Source organism: Anopheles ziemanni, chromosome 3 (genome assembly GCF_943734765.1).
Source record: "Anopheles ziemanni chromosome 3, idAnoZiCoDA_A2_x.2, whole genome shotgun sequence".
NCBI lineage: Eukaryota > Metazoa > Arthropoda > Insecta > Diptera > Culicidae > Anopheles > Anopheles ziemanni.
In genome coordinates this window covers 43,613,347-43,633,311 of record NC_080706.1, presented here as the reverse complement: position 1 = coordinate 43,633,311, position 19,965 = coordinate 43,613,347, and the positions used below count along the sequence as shown (strand labels likewise).

General features: G+C 46.4%; 2 protein-coding genes across 2 annotated transcripts in view; one reads left to right on the top strand and one right to left on the bottom strand.

Annotated features, from left to right (window-relative positions):
* Positions 1 to 19,965, bottom strand: part of LOC131286133 (flotillin-2) — a 190,045-nt gene that overhangs the window by 62,602 nt on the left and 107,478 nt on the right. The window lies entirely within an intron of this gene.
* LOC131288789 (glucose dehydrogenase [FAD, quinone]) overlaps positions 4,984 to 19,965 on the top strand; it is a 42,054-nt gene continuing 27,072 nt past the window's right edge. The window contains exons 1-3 of the mRNA XM_058317965.1: positions 4,984 to 5,396; positions 15,473 to 15,723; positions 15,789 to 17,173. Coding sequence (XP_058173948.1) covers positions 4,984 to 5,396; positions 15,473 to 15,723; positions 15,789 to 17,173 — 2,049 coding nt within the window. The remainder of the gene's footprint in view (positions 5,397 to 15,472; positions 15,724 to 15,788; positions 17,174 to 19,965) is intronic.

The following is a 19,965-nucleotide window of genomic DNA, read 5'->3' as shown; positions in this document are numbered from 1 at the left end:
ATGATCGGTGAAATGGGATCTGATTTTATCAAGCGAGAGTACGAGTAATATGAGGTTTCCTATGGATGTAGTTTTTAGCTAATGATCTGGCAGAACTTGGAGTAAAACAGCAAGGATAATCTTGGAGAAAACAGAAATGGTCTGATGAAAGAGGACTGCTTTCGAAATTAGATAATCAAATTCAGCTCGAAGCGCGCACCAGCAAGGCCCCTAAAAGTATGCAAGCATCGACGCACATGGAATAATTTGATAAAATATTGTTCTAAACGGCATGCATGTCATGGAAATATTCGTCTAGGTCTTTTGTTATGAAAGAACGAATGTATAGCATTTTTTTTTAAACATTCAAACGAAAACTTTTACATAACTTCTACAAACAGGATACCAATGGAATTGACAATTAGCTCTAAGGCTCAATATCAACAAAGCCGAACCAATGTTGAACTTGCGCTGGGTGCCGTTAAATGGTTCATAAAATATTCCCATCGGTTTTACTGATGTCATGCTGATAAGCCTTGAACGGGGAGAAAGTAATTCGGCTTGCTCCACAACATTCCATCGCATAAGACACTGTTGCGTTACTTAACTTCCGATTTGTATGCGTAAAACAAACGAAAGAAATTTTACGATGTTATTCGCATGAAATACAAAACAATGTATTTCATGCGTCGGGGAAATGGTTGGACAAACGTAATCTTCGGTAAAGTACAGCGAAACATAACATTTGTGAGATATGTAATTGAAAATTTTAGGCCAAATTTAATTTCTGCATTCTTAATGATTTTAAATTACTGTAATAATTGCAATTAAATAAATTGCTTTATCAATATTACCCGTTCCAAGAATAAACATGACAGTTTCATGGCTGGAAGAGTCAAATTACCTGTAAGTAGAATGAATAAAAATATCTTATTAGATAAATTGCAGCTGATTTCACTAATGACTATGCAACAGTGTGGTACTTTCACCATAACTAAGATCGATCCCACAGAAACTAGTACAGATTGTATAACATTAACAGCCGGTCGTAAGTATGCTGGCTCAAATCAGGTAGCAAATTTTTGTCACAAAATGGCCTACAGCTATCGAGCGAATGAGGAGCACCACATGTAATACCAGACTGCGTAAGGAACAACGTCGAGTTGAAGGTGCTAGTTTCTAGAGTTACACGGCAGTGCAACGAACAACGTCCACGAAACCGACGGCTGGCCGACTCTTGCTGGACACACCATTGCAACCGCTTTTACACCCTCGAGCACTGCAAAAGCGGGACGAGAGTGCAACAGCAAGCCAACGCCAACCGGTTGTTGCATTTACCCAAAATAGTCACACCGTGCATGACGCGATAGTGCAATCCGAAGCCGCCGGGGGTTGGGGTACTTTCCATCGCAGAGATGGCCGGGCGTACGATAAAAGTAAAGATGTTCCATCGTAACCTATCCCAACCGAATCGGTGTGTGTGTGTGTGTGGGTTATTATTTAATGCGATTGGATAAGATCGTGAAACCGAGGCTAGCGAAAAATGTTGTACAAATATGTAAACACTGAGAGCATTTCAATTCGATGCTAAATTTGGTCGAGATTAAAAGGTAAAGTGAATGTCGACGGTTTCGGGTAAATAAATGATGGGTAAAGTTCAGCGATAAAACATTTACTATGTGCTGATATTTACAGCGCGCGAAGATGAATTCGTCCGAAAAACGTAGCCGATAGCAGTCACTTTCGAATGTCAGCACAACACGGTCAATATCACCAGCCAAGGGAAAAACCTGTTTGTAGTTTCGTTAGCTTAAAACATCCCAAAAAGGTCAACTTCTGCAAAAAATAAAAATAAATAAAGAGCGAACCATTGAGTTGGCTTGCATTAGGTTTTTCGACGAAATATGCAAAAAAAAAATCAAGTGCAAGAAAAAAAAAGGAAAAATCTCCCGAAAACCCGAGAAATCGAATCACCACCATAAAAATGCAGCTTAGCTGCCAAGGTTGGCCGTGCATTAATTGTCGTCATGATGACAAGCCAACCGATTGAGCGTATCGATCGCTGTTTAGCGTTGCCCCCTTTCCCTCCGCTGCCCCAGCTCTCACCAAACACCCAACCCACCACCAACGGCGGGTGCAGCTTCACTCGATTATCGAATCAAACGGAACGACCGCGGCCCGGGCGAGATCTCGGTGAAGGTCAATTTCATCGTCTTCGACGCCTTCAACACGAGGTGGTGCCGGGGGGCAGCGATGAACGAAAAATTGATTGATTCGATTGTTGCCGCACCGGTCGATCGCCGAAAAATGGAGCCGAAAAGCGAATGAAACACCATACCCATCGAAGATACACATTGGTGTGGCACGCACGAGGAAAGGCCGCACGCCCAAAGACAACACATAACTTTCGGCGGTTTTCATTTCATCGTTTGCTGAGCGTAAAACCGAAGCAAACAAATGCTCCGATGGGCCGGGAAAGGCCAATCGGATCGGCCGGAAGGTCCCGCCGGTTCGTTCAGGGAAGCGGAACATTTCGTTCGCACGGCGCGCAAAGCTGTTGCATTGAGTCGGATGGATTTCCTTCGCAAGCCCTCCGTGTTAAGGATTTCAGACCGAAAGACCGTGTGTGTCTGTATATGTCGGCGCCCATCAGGAAGGCCTGCCCGGAACAATTCGATTATGCTACGATAAATCAATCGAACCGCCGGCCAGCTCCGCATATGACCTTCCTTGGTTTGCACAGTTCGGTAAGGGTACCGGAAAAAAATGGATAAACCCAAAAACACGCGCGCCCACACAGCCGCAAGTTGGGGCAAGTGTTGCATATTTTAATTTACGAAAGGCTGAGAATTTACCACACAACCCACTCGACATGCTTCCAACTCGAACGCTTCCAACAGGGCGCCGGAAACAAGGTGAAATAATGCGGAACGAACGAAGAAGTCCGCATTGAGCAGCCATGTACCGGCAAAAGAAAGAAGAGAAAAACCAATATACACTTTTCTTCCGCACGCAACGTGGTACCAAACGCCCGAAGAGTAGTAGCTCCTTCATGTAGCCCTTTTTTTCGGGTGCAAAAACTCGGCCACCGGTCGAAAGGGAAGTCTTTAAAGCGCTTCCCAAGAGCCGAAGGATTTGTTTCAATGAACACATGGCGCGGTACAAGTAGGAAGCGGAAAAGACAGTACACAACGGGGAAGTGCACCTGTTGGGTGTGCAGCAAAACAAAAAAAAAACGGCAGTTTGAAAGACACATGGTGTGTTCTTGAAGTTTTCCCAAACATAAAACGTCGTGTCCCATCTGAATCAAATTAATTTTGGCAGATAGATTGGATTTCTTGGTGCGTCAAGTGAGTCAATCTCAAATCCAATTAATTTCACTGCAGTTCGTACGGTTTGAACTTAACCTAGAAAGGAAATGAGAAGCATTGGCGTTTGTCCCTGTACAGCGTCGTCGAGAGCGAAAAGCATCACCGCACCGAAGGCAAACACTCCAGTGCACGTGAAGCAATGGAGTGTAGGAAAGACTACCGCCAAGAAGTGGTTGGTGTTTTCCGATCCTCACGACTACACACACACAAGAAGCCAGCTTCTCTCGATCCAATACACATGTACCTATCATCATCATCATCATCGTTGTTGTTTGCTATGGCGGATCAGCTGGCGTTTTTCCGTTGCGCTCGAAAATCATCTCAACCACAGCGTGGTTCTAGCAAAAGAGAAAGAAAACTCCCTTCCCCTTTGCCACGGCTTCCTTGTGTGGGTCCCCAACGGTAAGGCACACCCGGCGCTAAAAACCTAGAAAGCCTCCCCATTCTATGAGGCAGGGGGATGCCGTGAAATGTGCACGACACGGTTTGGTGTATATGTTTGCGTGACGCATGATGTGTTGTCGTCCGTGTCACGGCAACCCCGAGCCTGCCGTTGCCGAAGCGGTTGCTCGAGGGCTCGAGGCGCGAATCAACAATGTCGGCCCGCCGGACGCGAAGGCAATCATCGCCGCGATCATCAGGCGCGCTCGAACGGCATTATCATCAACGTCGTCGTCCCGCTCGGCGAGTTTGCTATTTTGCTTGCCCCGATCAAACAACACCGCACCGAAACGACCGCCAAGAGTACCACCACCACCACCACCACCACCACCACCACCAACACGGGTTTCCATGCTCGACGCAGCAGCTCAACCGCAGCAGCACTCCAAAATTGCATAATCCACGTGCTGCCTCGTGCGGACTCGATCAGTCTACTTTCGTCGATCGGCGCGATCGGTCGATATATTTCGTTCGCACGTACGATCGCGGTATAGGACATAAGGAGTTCGGTTCCGTGAAGCAGGGTCTTAAATTCCCCACAGGCGAAGGTCTTGAATTAAGTTTTCTCAACCCCTGAAAGAACTCTTCCTTCGTCCTTCGTGAAAGAAGCCATTTCCCAACCATGAACATTTCCCGGACGTTGGGCATGCAATAACGGCAAATAAATAGTTTGGCTAAGGCCATGGCATAGCCGGAACTAGTGAAATTCCTAAAGTGCGAGCAGTTGGTGAAAAAAGGGAAAACCAATCCGAACAAAAAAAAAAACCACCACACACACAAAACGCCGCAAAAACGCATCCGAAAGAAAACATCATAAATCGCGGCGAATTGGTTTTGGGGGTTTTTATTTCCCGCCTGGCAGAAAGTGGACAACGATGCGAGTGGAAAATTGGTGAAAGTGCGCACACCCGGAGCTACTGGGTGCGATTTAGTTCACGCGATCGAGACGCCGCGTGCGAGCGATACTAGCGAGATCAATCGAGCGGAAGTGTGTCGTTTGTGTGCAGGAAAAGGCAAAACCAACCGCAAGAGGGAACTGCGCGAGTCATCCAAATTTTTGGTGGAAAGTGAATGATGTGAGGCAGAAATCGTAGGCCACGGATTGGAAGGACCCTCTGAAGATATACGGTGTAGACGGTGTGAAGATTATAGTTCCTCGAAGAACCCTCATTAGGGAGGTTAGGACTACCAAATGGCAGTCGCATTCGCGAAACTCGTCCCCCTGCTGGCGGGGGCGGCCTTAAAGGCGACGCCAGTTGCCGCCTCCATTACGACTGCGGTCGGGGCGGCCATCAGTGCGGCGACGGCTGTCGTCGGCGTCGGCAAGCTGGCCATCGTGCCCATCCTGATAGCGTCGCTCGCGTACTACAACTACGATCTGTTCGATCCGGAGAACCGGCCGTTCAATGTGCCCGACGTGGACCGGGAGTATGACTTCATCGTGGTCGGGGCAGGGTCGGCTGGTGCTGTCGTCGCCTCGCGGCTTTCGGAGATTGGCGGCTGGAAGGTGTTGCTGCTGGAGGCGGGAGGCCACGAGACCGAGATCTCAGACGTGCCTATTCTGTCGCTGTATCTGCACAAGAGCAAGCTGGATTGGAAGTACAGGTAGGTCGACATTGCGCCAGCGGTTGCAACGTGGTGCTGTTTTTTTGTTCGTCGTCAACTCCCAACGACAAGAATCTGGCCAGTTCTGCAATTTCGGAAAGTCGTCGGGCAACTTCTCCTGCTCGTTGCGAACGCGTTGTCGCAATTGCACGAGGCAAACGAGATGCAGTACGAGTTCTGGCGCAACGACACGCCAGGCACCGATGCACTTTTCATTTCTACCATTCGAAGTGCATACAACCGGAGTCTCGGGCGATTCGCCTTGCCCGGTGCATTTGGAGTTTCTTTTTTTTCGGTCACCTCGTGAGCGTTCGGGCGTACACAGCGGAGCGAGAAGTATGCTGGCTGGTCCGCTGGCATGTCATCCAAGACTCAAGAACTGACCCTGAGAGCCGCTTTGTTCAGTGGAGTCACCGTGGCGCACGCACCGCCACTGATCTCTCTCCTTCCCTCCGCGCTACCTAAAACCGCCCAAGTGCCAAGCGTGCGGCTATCGATTAACGAGTGGAAGACGACGTGCAATTGCGCAAATACGATGTGCATGCGCACGAAGGCCTGGGCGGTGCGGTGTGGTCCGCTGACGCAACAACCCCGGCGTAAGGATTTCTCGCCCGCGGAAAGTGCTAAGTGAAGATTTTTTGGGGAACCTTCGGTTCGGCCCGCACAATCACTGTACGGCGGCGGTGACCTTAACGGAAACACTCAATCGACCAACGAAAACCCTTTTTTCTTTACCTCAAGGACTACAGGAGGGTGGTACACTATGGTATGCAATGTCTAACTAAATGTGCTAATGTGTAACGGATGGAGTGCATGATTGGGTTCAATTTCAGTGTCAATATTCAATATTAAAGAGTATTTTTTGAATTTGAGTTTTCTCGGATCATTGAGCCAGCAGGATAACAAACAACTTTCTTTAATTAAATACCAGTTATTTTGAGGATCATGGATCGTTAGGTTAAACTGATAATTTGTTTCTACAAAAATGGTTATACATCCGTACAGTTATGTAGCATTTTAAGTTTCAAGGAAGTCTGCTTCGAACAATTGTGTGAACACAACTCAGATTAAATGTCCGAATCCATCTTTTAAAATGTTTTAATGCCAACAATTACACTTAAAGTAAATATGTTAAAATTTATCATAAAATTGTTACGACATGTAAGCTCATTTGAATATTTTCCAGTGGTGACATTCTCTTGCGCAAATTCAGCAGCAAAGTTGAACCTACCAAAACAATACCATAGTCGTGCGAATGATATCCTACTAATTGGGTAAATGCTCATCCCCAATGTAGGTACCTAGCTCTCCTCTGAATTTTTAACTAGCACTATCATCTTCGTTATCATCTTTGTCGGTGGTGTGAGATCTTATGCAACCCGTGCTGCCTCCGTTTTCGCAGGTGAATATCATCTTCTGCCTAACAAGCCATGCCGCTCGTGTCAGACATACGATCGCGATATTTTGCGTCTTTTCCAACCCGTCTGGAAGCCGGTGTTGTTTGTGCGCCCGCCTGTTGTTGGGTTCAGCTCTCGGCGAATGTCAAATATTTCCACGACTACCAAATTGGAAACATCACCTACACCGGCGTGTGTTTGCGTATTTCCATCAGCAGCTGGTTGTTGATGAATTTTCGGTCCATTAGCTGTGCGGAGGTTTGACTTTGTGTGCCGCATTTAATATTCACCTGCAAACGCCGCACCCGCGGTGAATTTGTATAACAATTAATTTGACAAAATTACAAACTGCCTCCACTAAGGTTCAGAGTCGAATTCGATTTTGCTAATACTCGAGTGGTTTGAATATGGTGCCGACGGAGGCGATTAATTGCGCCTGCTCTTAAGAAGTGGTGTCGAAAGTGATTGACGTCGAATCCATTTGAAGAGATTGAGAAGCAAAGGGAAGTGGGAGGTTTTAAATGGACCAAATCATTTATCACTCAGATCAAGGCGGACGGACACCAGTAGACCATTATTAGCGCTGAAACAAGAAGTTTCTTACGACAAGCCTTTTCAAGGCTCCGTTTCTTTACAAGTTTGCTACAAGTATATCTTTTAAAAGAAATGAAGAATGTGATAATTAAAAAGCTTGTTAATAATTCATGTGGAAAAACAACGTCGACCCAGTAAAACGTTTGAAAGCTTGTTCCAACCATTATAAAAATTATAGCGATTCGAAAGGTTTCTCAGTTCGGGCTGCAAAATACAGGTCAACTTAGCACGTAGTGACCTCCAATTCTTTTCTTCGCAAAACAGAATTAAATATTTTCGCGAATCCAACCTGGGTTGCTATAAAACTACAGCTATTCAAATTGCCAAAACTTCAAACCTGTTAGATGACCTTATTTAAGCTCCGCAAACTCACCGGTCCATGGGACCCATTCTGCACGAGTTAGGGGCGACTTTATTCCGGTGCGTTTATTCAAATTAGCCCATTTCTAGGAGGGCCACAAGATCATCGACCATCAAACCCGTTTCTTGCATTTAATCGCTGGTCATGCCGACCGACCGTATATCATAATGGCGGTTATTCGATCACTAACAACAGAAACACCTCGTATATACTTGACTCGGTTTGAACAAAAACAAGCGATGAGATGAATCACGAATTCGCTTAAAGGCCTTTGATACCATCAGTGGTGGTCAGTGGAGGGAAAGGAGAACCGCAATCGGGATGGTTTGACCGGATCCGAACCGGTCCCGCCGTGATATTTACATATTTTTTGCCGCAACCTCGCCGTTGGCAATCTGGCGTAGACTATGGCGTGGACTGCAACTATTGCCTTTTTTGCCTCCACCATGGTTGTTGTTGACATAACTTTAATTTAATTTCTTCAGATTTTCATATTAGGATCTGCATTAATCTGACTACACATGTCTATCGAAACATGTTATCAGTGTTAAGTTAAAAATAGTCCAATCTATTTGAAAAGGGCCTACAAAAGTAGAACTACAAACCATGCGAAGAAAACATAAGAAACAAAATAAAAGAAAAACTTTCCTTTGGCTGTGAATCGATCAATCAAGTACAGATCAATTTAACTCTTCCGATAATGCGTTTGAATAGTGCGTCTGTAGCGGTTGTGTAGGGGAGATTCCCTCCGAGTCAGCTGAACTAGAATAATTAGAGCCCCATTAGGGGCTCCTAAAATTATAGTAGCACGCGGGATTTATTGCTAGGCCCATTTGCCCAGACGCATACCATTACGAAAACCGGAAAGGCGTCAAGTTCTGGTAACCTCAATGTCGGGGAAGCCTGCGTCTTCCGAAACCAAACCACTACTATGTTGATAGCACCCTAAAAGGCACGGCGACTTTAATCTTCCCTCCGTTTCGTTTTGTTCGTTTTCGCAGCCCTTTCTGTGGCTGGCGAGATGTTTGAGTTCATTTCAAGACTTTGAATCGTTTGATTCGCCCGGTGGAGCTGTAAAGGAGAGGAAAACCAGCACGCACCATGGGGCGTTGCTACATTGAACTTGGGCTGAAGGTTGCTGGCCGTGGACGTCCGTTTTTTTATGTTTTGAAGATCGCACCATACGAAAGGTGGAAACACTGATGATCTTAACGCACTCTGGGGCCGCGGGTCAACCTTCAACCTGGAGTACACGAGACAGCCGACAAAGATGGAATTGCAGACGAAATGGTGACCATGATGATGATGGTGATGACGGCTTTCTTATGATTTTGGCGAACGGAAACTGACAGCCACTTCATCAGCAGCAACGGGAGTTCTGAAGACATGCTCTATATAGCAGAACACTATTGCTTCGCTATAGTCACCAAACAAAGATTACCTATGGAGCCTACGAGGTCCTAACGAGGTGCCTCTCGATAAGTAAAAGTGTTTGTTTGCGGTAAACTTCATGTTCATCCGGTTTCAGAAAACGGTAGACAAAAGGGGTTTGACAACGGATATTTGAGTCTGCCATGCATACACCACGTTGACCCAAGAAGAAGACTATCTGCTGCACGCCCTTGCTTCTTCGGAATCGCTGGGCAAGGAAGCGTGTTGAATAGTTGTTGAACATTTCCCGCTAGTTTCTAGCAGAAACAAAAAACGGAGAGTCCATTGCCAGCTTGAGGTATCTCTACAGTCGAAAATCATTGGACGGAACCAACATATGCCGGCGAACTTTAAATTTCTTATTCCGTTACTTCATTCACGCAGCAGCCAGACATATGCTGTGGCACGCGGCAATGATCGTCAGAATGTGATAACTCCGGGCCCTGGCCAGACAAAAGGCACCGCTGTTTGGTGGCTTACTTTTCAGTTTTCAATTTAATAAAACCTCCCAATCAGCGAATACTGCTCGGTTGAAACGGCCAATAGATGTTTGCTTAAGCGTTGAAGCAAGTTTATCGCCTCATAGAGCAGACGATTTGACGGCAAACGCGCCAAACTACCTTAGCACAGTGTTTAAGCGGGACAGACTTACGACAAACACGCCCTTACGCAAGCATATATTTAATGGTCCATCGGGACTGTCTTGAATTTCGCCGCCCACCGAAACCGAGGGATGCGAAAGGTTGCGGACCAATCGGCGAGACGTCCTCGAACCGTTGCTCGCATGGACTGTGATTGGAGCCGGTTGTGTTACAGCATGCTTAGGGAAAGAAGCGCCATCGATCGCTAACTGGACACCACTTAAAATAGGCAAGTTTAGGCTGAACGGTTCCGTGCCATAAAGATGATTCAGCCATGTTTTATAATTTGCAAGTCTCATGCGTACTATATTGTTTATTGCCTCACACTTAAAAAGAGAAGTTATTGATATTATTATTCTACAACTTTTCTATGGCAAACAAAACAAAATTACACTATTTCATAAAAACGATTGAATAGTTAAAGGTTTTGATTGGAATTTGTTTTCCAAAACAAATAACTTTTCATTTTAATATAGCCGCCATTCGGTGCCAGAACTCGCTTTATCTTCAATTAGCAGGTTAAGCATCTGCAAATATGTTTAAACTCATTAGGAAAAGATATCATCGATGTTGGCAGTGCCGTAAACTCCAGGAAGCGAGATCAACTAATCCAAGGAGTTAGCACACACTTAAAGGTTTTCAAAGGTGAGCAATGCTGTAAACCTTCACTTCGCTCAAGAGCATAAACACCAGCGTTCGTCAATTTGTGGTAACTTCCCCATGCTGAACCCGGCGTAAACGAAATGACCTCCCCCCGGACTGATCCTCGGCTAACGTTTGGGATGTGGGGTAATTAAAACGATCTCGCCTAACGTGCCGGAACGCGTTACTCCACCTTTCCACGGCAGGTTCTCAGTCCGATTTTACTATGCCGCCATAAACCTTGCACCCTGCCTTGTGTGTTGCATGCAATTTGCTTCCTGAACCGGTTTGTGTTTTTGGGACCCGCACGGTTCGGTTCGGGGTTTTTAGTGCCTAAAGTTAAAGGTTTTGTCCAAATTACGTCCTCCCTTCCGGGCATTACGGGGTTGGACAATGTCAAGTTCATGAAGCAATCCTCACGGGAAGGTCTCACAATGTCTGCAGGTGGTGCCTGATGATGATGCTGCTGTCCGGCATGAAGAATGCCAACTCAGACAGACAAAAAAAGAGACAACATCCAAAGATGTCCACGCAAAGTCCACGTTTGTTACGTCGGCGAAAACCATTAGAGGCAGTGCGCGGATACCGAAATTGAGGAAATCTACTCTCATTGCCGCGCACGAACTTGAACTTTGCGCGCGTAGGCTGCTGAAGGCTTTCACCGGAGGGGGTTTTCGGCATTGGCGGACGATGGCACAAATATCATGCCTTTCCTTCGTTCGTGATGGACTGGGGTGATTTGAACTGTGCTATTTGCACGTACTTAAAAAAAATATCTAATTGAATAAAAGATGTATTCGGCGACGCCTCGTGTGAAGACAAAGTAATAATCGATATCTGCAGAGTTCGCCTTTTACACTTCATTTACTCCCCGTAGTGACTTTAGTACTTGTAGAAGAAAATTATCTGGGTTAGTTTCACGTGCATCGGAAATTGCTAGCGAAACTTTCCATCTTGCGATGGCTGGTTTCGCGAATGATGAACTTTGGCATCGATTTAAAAATATACGCTTACACATTATGGTCCATTTGCAATTTAACACGATCAGTTGGAGTCACGTTTCCAAGTGGTTGTATTTTTTACGAGCCATCGATGAGTCGCTTAAACTAAATTTAACGCTTTCTCGATTTTTGACTCACCCAGTGCCCTGGCGCAGAGTCGACGGTCGGCACCGAATTAGTTGTACACGAATTATTTATATGAAGACGTTACTGGTATCGGTTTATGGCAAAATTATTGATGCTCGTGGGTTGTAAACCAGCCTTTAAAATTCCACGCGACTGCTGACTTTATATTGGTACAAACAAGAGAACGGGTTTTGGTTTTACTTTGCTCGGTCGTGTCTGTTCAAGACCTACCCCAACACACCCTGCTGTTGGGTCAACGGAACCGGTTTTCCACACACGAAAGCGTTCCACATCGACACTGGGATACCCTTCTGAATCTGGGTTTTATCTTTATCTCTTTAAAGATATTCTCTCCTGTTTTGCTGCGCCAACTGGCTTCTGTCTGTCCCTTTGTGGAGCATAACACAGGTGAAAACCTGAACCCATCTACGGTAGATTCTGATAATGGTTGGCTTTTTATGGAAACTCCCCGTTATGAAGCTAACGAAGAATGTGCTCGCCCAATAATCCAAGATCGTGATTGGTAACTCGTCGAGCTCGTTAAAATTTGTGGCAAGAGAACTGGACCAGGAAGCTTAGGTAGAAAGATGAGCCACACAACAATGGTGCCCCGTTGCCGCGAGGCTGATTTGCATGGAAGCTTCAATTAACGCACCAGACAACGTGCTTTTACTTACTCGACATACCACCACCAACCAACCAGGCAGGTAGTAGGCAGCCGACACCAACGGATCACTTTCCTTTGAGGTTGCTGTTTTAGGGTAGGGATGATTTTTCCACCATAATACATTGCATAACACGATGCGCTTGTAGAATACCAAACGGTGCTGCCGTGAAATCGAACGCCAGGCCGCAAACGTAATCGCACTAGCACCGGGAACATTTCAACATGGCCTTACGGAGAGAGTGCTGAAGGTACTCCAATGCGGACGACAGTCGCTGTTGGGCCATAAACTTCGACCATAATGGTGGTGTTTGTGGAATTAGCTGGGGACTTGAAGTTACGTTCCAAATTTGAAACTATAACCCGATGGACCAATTAGCCCAGGTGAAGACACCTCGAGCGGAATGTCTTCAAACGAATGTAAATTGTTTCAAAAATAGGTGTGAAAGTGATCGTTCGATCCCGTTGCAGCGGCGCAGATAAGCGAGCTTCATTAATGTACCGCTCCCTAATTGTGCACCCCGCTCGGAAACATTTCGGCAGATTAGGCAACTGCTTGAGCTGATTCCGAACCATGGACACTCCCGCCTGACTACCTGGTCGTTCGATCAAAAAACAAACACATTTTTCTTCTCCAAACCATGACGACCTTCGACGTACGTGGGATCGAACGGATTTGTGCAAATTACTTCGAAAGTCCCAGACATAGCGAGAAAGAGAGAGAGCGGGAGAGTTAATCGAGCATGAAATGGATTGGTTCCGACTCTATTTCTTTCGGGCTGGGGCTAATCGCTGCTGCCGCCGAACACCGACAGTTTGTTTTTGTCTATGCACCTGATCTTTTGGATGGAAACAGCGAAGCAAGCAGTATGGGATGACGGAGGGGAAACGAGAACAAGGTCTTTAAAACATTTAAGTGAACAAGGATGATAAATCAGAAACGATATTATTAATGAAGCGTTTGACACCTCAAGATGGTAGAGATCAGCTGGTGGTGTGTCCTCCGAAGGCGGACCTAAACTGTCCAAAGATGCGTCATCCAAGAAGGGCACGACACAATCGATGAATGAGGTAACACACACCTGTCAAGGAAACTGTTTGTTTTTTACTATAAAGGAACGAGCAGAAAAAAGGCACACCAACCTCGTGTAATCAGTTAATGTTCGTTGATGTCCGAGGGTGGTTCAACATACCGGCTCTCTCACTCTGACTCTAGCTAATCGAGCGTGCCACGAAATTGCTTCAATTTTTCGTTACATAACGCCACACGCGGCACACAAGAACCTCGCACTACCGGAGCCCTTGTAGACGCAGCGTTAATAACAACACACATACCGTGTGCACATACCAACATCTTGTGGGGGTGCACCAATTTCAATGCTTCTTGCTCATCATATGTTCGACCGTGTCGGCATACGCGTCCCCTTTCGCAGATACACAGGAATCGGCCGACTTGCGTGGCAAGAAGTGGACACGGTTCTGCTGTTCAAGGTTGGAAAAGTGGTGCGTACGTGACCGTTGGATCATCTGATCCAGCCATGGGTAATGGCCACCCGCCCCGCCATTGGACAAGCGATGCACTCCATCGAAGTACTTGACGGTGGTTTCGGTAGCATTTTCGGCGCACGAACACGCTCTCACTTAATTACACGCACTCACTGTTGCCGACCGCGCAAGTTTTCAAACCAACCAACCAAACCGCAGCTGACAATGGTAGCTTGCGGTTGGCGTGGACTACTGGGTGATACGTGACTGTGAGGTGATCTTCAAAATCTCATCCAAATATTGGCCGACTGTTATATAAAACACCATCGCCAAAGGTGTGTTCCGGATTATCGTTTATGCGTCCGGATAAACCCTTGTGTGCAAAAATTGAAGGCCAACCGAGTGCTTAGCGGAGGTACCATCGATGACGTAGTGTCACTGCTGCCGCCATCGGCATACCAGATGATCAAACCAGATTTATCGGAAGCACTTCAAAGCGCCACGGGCAAAAATACCTCGAACACTCGGTCAACTTTCGTGTGCGTGTGCAAATAACACACAAGGCAGCCAAACTTGACGCGGCGAGGCACTGGGTCCTATTATGTATGCACGCCGGTTTTTCGGATGACCTTGCCTACTTTGTCTAGGATGACGGTGCGGAATAAAGCAACGGCTCTTGCAGCAAAGGTGAAGATGCTGATACCGCCGGTGGTTAAAAGCGACGTCGCCGTGTTTGCTTCTCCGGTCATCCGGCGCTGGGGAAAATGTCGAACGCGTTAATATGACAAAACCGGTGTGTATGCACAGAGACAAATTTGTCCATTTGTCCATGCCTATGAATGGCTGCTGGCTGTACAAAACATCTGTTTACGAACCACGGTTGGTACCCGCACCCGTGACTCGCTGTTGTTAGGACATGCGTTAAAACCCTTACGGCCGACTGTCAAAAGGCGTGGGTTTTGATAAAGGAGTCCCCAGCGACACCAGCCAGTCACCATCCCAAGGGTCAATAGTCGTGACAAATTTGAATCGATGAAATACGACCCAGACCTACTACGTAAGACAGTAGTTTGAAGGTCAACTCAAAAAACAAAATTCATGAACCAACCTCTTAACCGCCCATTTTTGACATAAAGCGTAAATGGTGGCTTCGAAGTTTACAAACTGCACAGAAAAGGGCAGCAAAACGGAGGGGAAAACAGCGGAAATAAAAGCCTATTTATTAGGTTTGCATGTTGATATGATCGTTTGATATTTTGAAATGAATTCCAAACGATGGACCATCGCATGCGTTGTATAGAAGGGTGTTAGACGAAAATCATCATTAATCATGCTCAGCACAAGGATAATGCGTTTCTCGATGCATGGCATCGTGCGTGCTGCAACCATCCGCAGCATTTTCACTTCCACCGTAATCCACAACCACGGTCCAAGATTAATCTGCCGACGATTGTTGGATCGCCTGGTCGGAAAGAGAAAGGTCAAATCGTTTCCACGATTAGTTCATCCGATTGGTTGCAAAGGTGGGGATAGTGAATGATGAAATGTAGGTCAACCCATAATTTTGGCATGTTTAATGTTTAAAACAGTCTGGATCGAACAGCCATGACCGGTAACTCCGTCCAACTCCGTCCTTGCAGTGGAAACGAATGGAAGAACAAGCAAAACAAACGAACGGTTTGCAAATGAACTAATCCTTCCGTTACACATTCGATTCTCGTCGATTGGTTTCAGAACTCAACCACAGAAGACGGCGTGTCAGGCGATGAAGGACAACCGGTGCTGCTGGACGCGTGGCAAGGTGCTGGGCGGCTCGTCGGTGCTGAACACGATGCTGTACATCCGTGGCAACAAGCGTGACTTCGACCTGTGGCGGGCGCTGGGCAATCCCGGCTGGGGGTACGAGGACGTCCTGCCGTACTTCCGGAAGTCGGAAGATCAGCGGAATCCCTACCTGGCGCGCAACAAGCGACAACATGGAACCGGTAAGTATTTCGATGTGCCGACTTCGAGAGATCCGACCCTAATCGCTGGTTATTTCTTTTCACAGGAGGATTGTTGCAAGTGCAGGACGCCCCGTACCTAACGCCACTCGGTGTGTCGTTCCTGCAGGCGGGCGAAGAGATGGGATACGACATCGTGGACGTGAACGGCGAGCAGCAGACCGGTTTCGCCTTCTTCCAGTTTACGATGCGCCGCGGAACGCGCTGCAGTACCTCGAAGGCATTCCTGCGTCCGGTGCGCAACCGCAAGAACCTACACGTGGCGTTGTTTGCACACGTGACGCGTGTCATCCTCGATCCGGTCACACGCCGGGCGCTCGGTGTCGAGTTTATCCGCCACGGAAAGACTCAGCAGGTGTTTGCGACGCGCGAGGTTATACTGTCAGCGGGCGCCATCGGTACGCCGCATCTGCTGATGCTTTCCGGCATTGGACCACGGGAGAACCTCGACCGCGTTGGCATTCCGGTGGTGCACGAGCTGCCGGGCGTGGGTCAGAACCTGCAGGATCACATCGCCGTCGGAGGGTTGGTGTTCCGCATCGATCAGCCCATCTCGACCATCATGAACCGGTTGGTGAACCTGAACTCGGCCCTCCGGTACGCCATCACCGAGGATGGGCCGTTGACGAGCAGCATCGGATTGGAGGCGGTCGGGTTCATCAGCACGAAGTATGCGAACCAAACGGACGACTGGCCCGACATCGAGTTCATGCTGACGAGTGCCTCCACGCCATCGGACGGTGGTGATCAGGTGAAGAAGGCGCACGGCCTTAAGGACGAGTTCTACGAGGATATGTTCAGCGCGATCAACAACCAGGACGTGTTCGGTGTGTTCCCGATGATGCTGCGGCCCAAGAGCCGCGGGTTTATCCGGCTTCAGTCACGCAACCCACTGCGCTATCCGCTGCTCTATCACAACTACCTCACCCATCCGGACGACGTGGGCGTCTTACGAGAGGGTGTAAAGGCGGCGATCGCGTTCGGTGAGACGCAAGCCATGAAGCGGTTCGGTGCCCGGTTCCACAGCAAGCAGGTACCGAACTGTCGCCATTTGCCGGAGTTCACCGACGAGTACTGGGACTGTGCGATCCGCCAGTACACGATGACGATCTACCATATGTCCGGCACGGCCAAGATGGGCCCACCCGACGATCCGTGGGCCGTTGTCGATCCGAAGCTACGCGTGTACGGCATCAAGGGGCTGCGGGTCATCGACGCCAGCATTATGCCGCGGATCACCAGCGGCAACATCAACGCACCGGTCATCATGATCGGCGAGAAGGGAGCCGACCTCATCAAGGAGCTCTGGCTGCAGGGAAAAGCGCGTCGCGGCAAGCGGCAGGAGCTTTTCGCCAACGAAACGATGACCGTCAACGCGGCGACGAACCAAACTGAGCAGCTTGACAGGGCAAGGTGCGCTAACGAGACCACGGTGAGCTAGTCTGCAGCGTCACGGGGTCGGAAGTGGTCCTAGGAACTCCAATGCCAAATTTAACGACGATGGTCACTGGTGGTGCGAATGTGAAGGAGCGAGCCATCGTGCATATCGCTTCGCTGTAAATACCATTGCAACATGTTACCGCGTAGGATTAGGCTCTAAGAACAGGTGATTGAAGTTAGGCGATAGAACTAGGTGGGGAAGCGGATGCTAGCGTGTAGGCCGGATCAGCTAAAACTGTGCGTCGAATCGCACGATAAGACACTGACTGACTGAACATAAGTTACTAGTAATGTTGAAATAAATGTTATTTCATTTTTTATTTCCATAAAAACATCATTGTATTGTTTAATAGAAAGAAAATCGAGACATAAAACCATTTACAATAAATAAACAACATACAAACGATGGAAGAACTACCAAATTTAACGATAACAGTGTTATGGAAGAGCAATGCTATAAATGAGACCGATCGATGAATCGTTCATCCTCGATTGCATACTTTTAGGCTGCATGATCGTAACGCTCAAATGGTAACGCCTGTGATCGAAACGCCCTCAGAGCTTTGAAATGTATGGGAAACACTTTAGAACATGTGCTAAAAAAAGCTTGCACAAAGCTTGCGAACCAATCAAATTCATTTCAATAGGTTCACAAAAATAAATTTTGAGGAGTTTCCCCAGATCTGGGTGACAAAATAGTTTTTCATATAGACCAAATGCGATACACGGGTGCCTGACGAATTTTAAAAGTAAATTTCTCATGTTTGCGTAACAATATTCAGATAAATCTGATAGCACTGGAAAGGTTGCTGTGTTAGACATCAGAAAACATAACCAGATATAGGCAAACGTAACAATGCCGAAATAAGAGAGCAATCGGTTTGCCACCATCATTTTATTTGGCAACGGAGCGAGTTTAGCGCATTTTGTTCAGCCGATAAATGTGTCGGAGAGATCAGTTGATCGGGTTATCATGTGAATAAGCTAAACTTAAGTATGTCGAGTGTACCAATAAACTTCGAAAAAGAGATTATTATGCCTGTGATTTCCAAAACTGTCAGATTCATCTGAATATTATTGAGAAACAGTTTTTTTACTTACTGCCAAAATTCATCATGCACTCTGCACTACTGAAACTGAAAGAAGTATTCGGTATGTTTTTTATCCCCTCTAACAAAACATTCCAATTCTAGTTTTGAAAAATACCTAAGCTACTTGTACAACTACTTGTGAATATCCAAACTTCCCTTGAAGAAAAGTTACCAACGGCTTCGATACTATGCACACCTTAGCGAATATTTTTGCATATTTATCATCACTTCAACCATAATTCAATCAATTTGGTTTCAAATAAAGCCATAAATTATATTTGTCTTTCAAATTAATCAATCTCCTTTCATCATAAGGCAGTATGATGCAACATTCGGACGCCTGGAGGGAATAAAATGACAACTTGGTCCGATATGAAAACGACCGGACATCACCCGAGGAACGAGACAAACCGGCGATTATTGATTTGCCGTAACAGGAGCGTTAAAAACATCTCGAAAGCAGCACTGGATACGTTCCAGAAGTGGAAGTGCGGAAAAGAAAAGTTAAACCAGCTGCGGGAACTTGGGTAACAGAAAAAAGAGGCTTGGCCGAGACCTTTCTCAAAAATAAGAGAAAAACATTCAACTATACTATGATAAGCTACTAGGCGTGGTGCGATCTTCCCGGGAGCGCACATGACGTGACGAGCTACCTTCGGCAAAAGATGAAAACACAAACTGGCTTAGCGGGAGTGAACAGCAATATACTGATTTGCTCGTCTGACGGCATACAGCAGTCTCGCAGTAGATCGTTTGTACAACGGTGGGTGTCACATTCGCATTTCAAACTCTCGACAGCCACTTGGTGTGTTGTCCTACAACCGTTGTGTTTTGAGCACCCTGGCCAATTTTTTGGCTGCAATGGATTCATGATAGCACTTGTGTTTTTCGATGATTCTTTGAAATGTCCTTTTCACAAGATGTGTGCACTTTTGGTTTGCTAGCTCTATAAGAGAAAACAGCTACCAAAATGAATAAATTTCCATGCTTGTTAACCGTTCCACAGGTTTGCCCGAACCTCACTCGGACTGGCGGATGGTTTTTGTTCTACTTTGCCCACTTTGTTTCTACTTTCGTTGTACGGCGTTGATTCTGAGTGCACCCGCTTCAAAAACACACTCTTACACGGAGCGAGTATTATAGTTTTAAAAAAATGCTCTTGAAATTTCCGTTTATAAATAACTTTTTGAAAGTAATCTACTACATATTTTGGCTTTTTTATGTATGGAGTTCTGTGTACACTAAAAAAGTGGTATTACATGTAACAAATTGTTCTTTTCAAGAATTTCTAAGAATTTCCTTTTATAAATAACTTTCTGAAAGTAATTAAAAATGAAATAAAATTCATGGTAGCATAAAAATATGGGCATAGTTGTGTCAGTGAAGTGATCATCATTGAATCAACAAAATTTAAAAAAAATGAAAAATTTGCAAATTCAACTACACGAAAAATAAACACTGTGACAATTTTTGAACCACTTTCTCGAAATGGCAATGAGTTCAACAACGAGAGAAAAATCAAAGTTTGACAGCATAGGATGTACGGGATTTTAAAGGTAGTGTACGTAAACATCTCGGGTTTTACCTCGCTTGCTATGGGGTTAAGCAGTTTGATGTTTACTCTCGCTGCCGGTGTTTATCTTGAGAATATTCGGATTTAGCCGAAATTTGTTCCGCAACGCCGTGTGCGCTC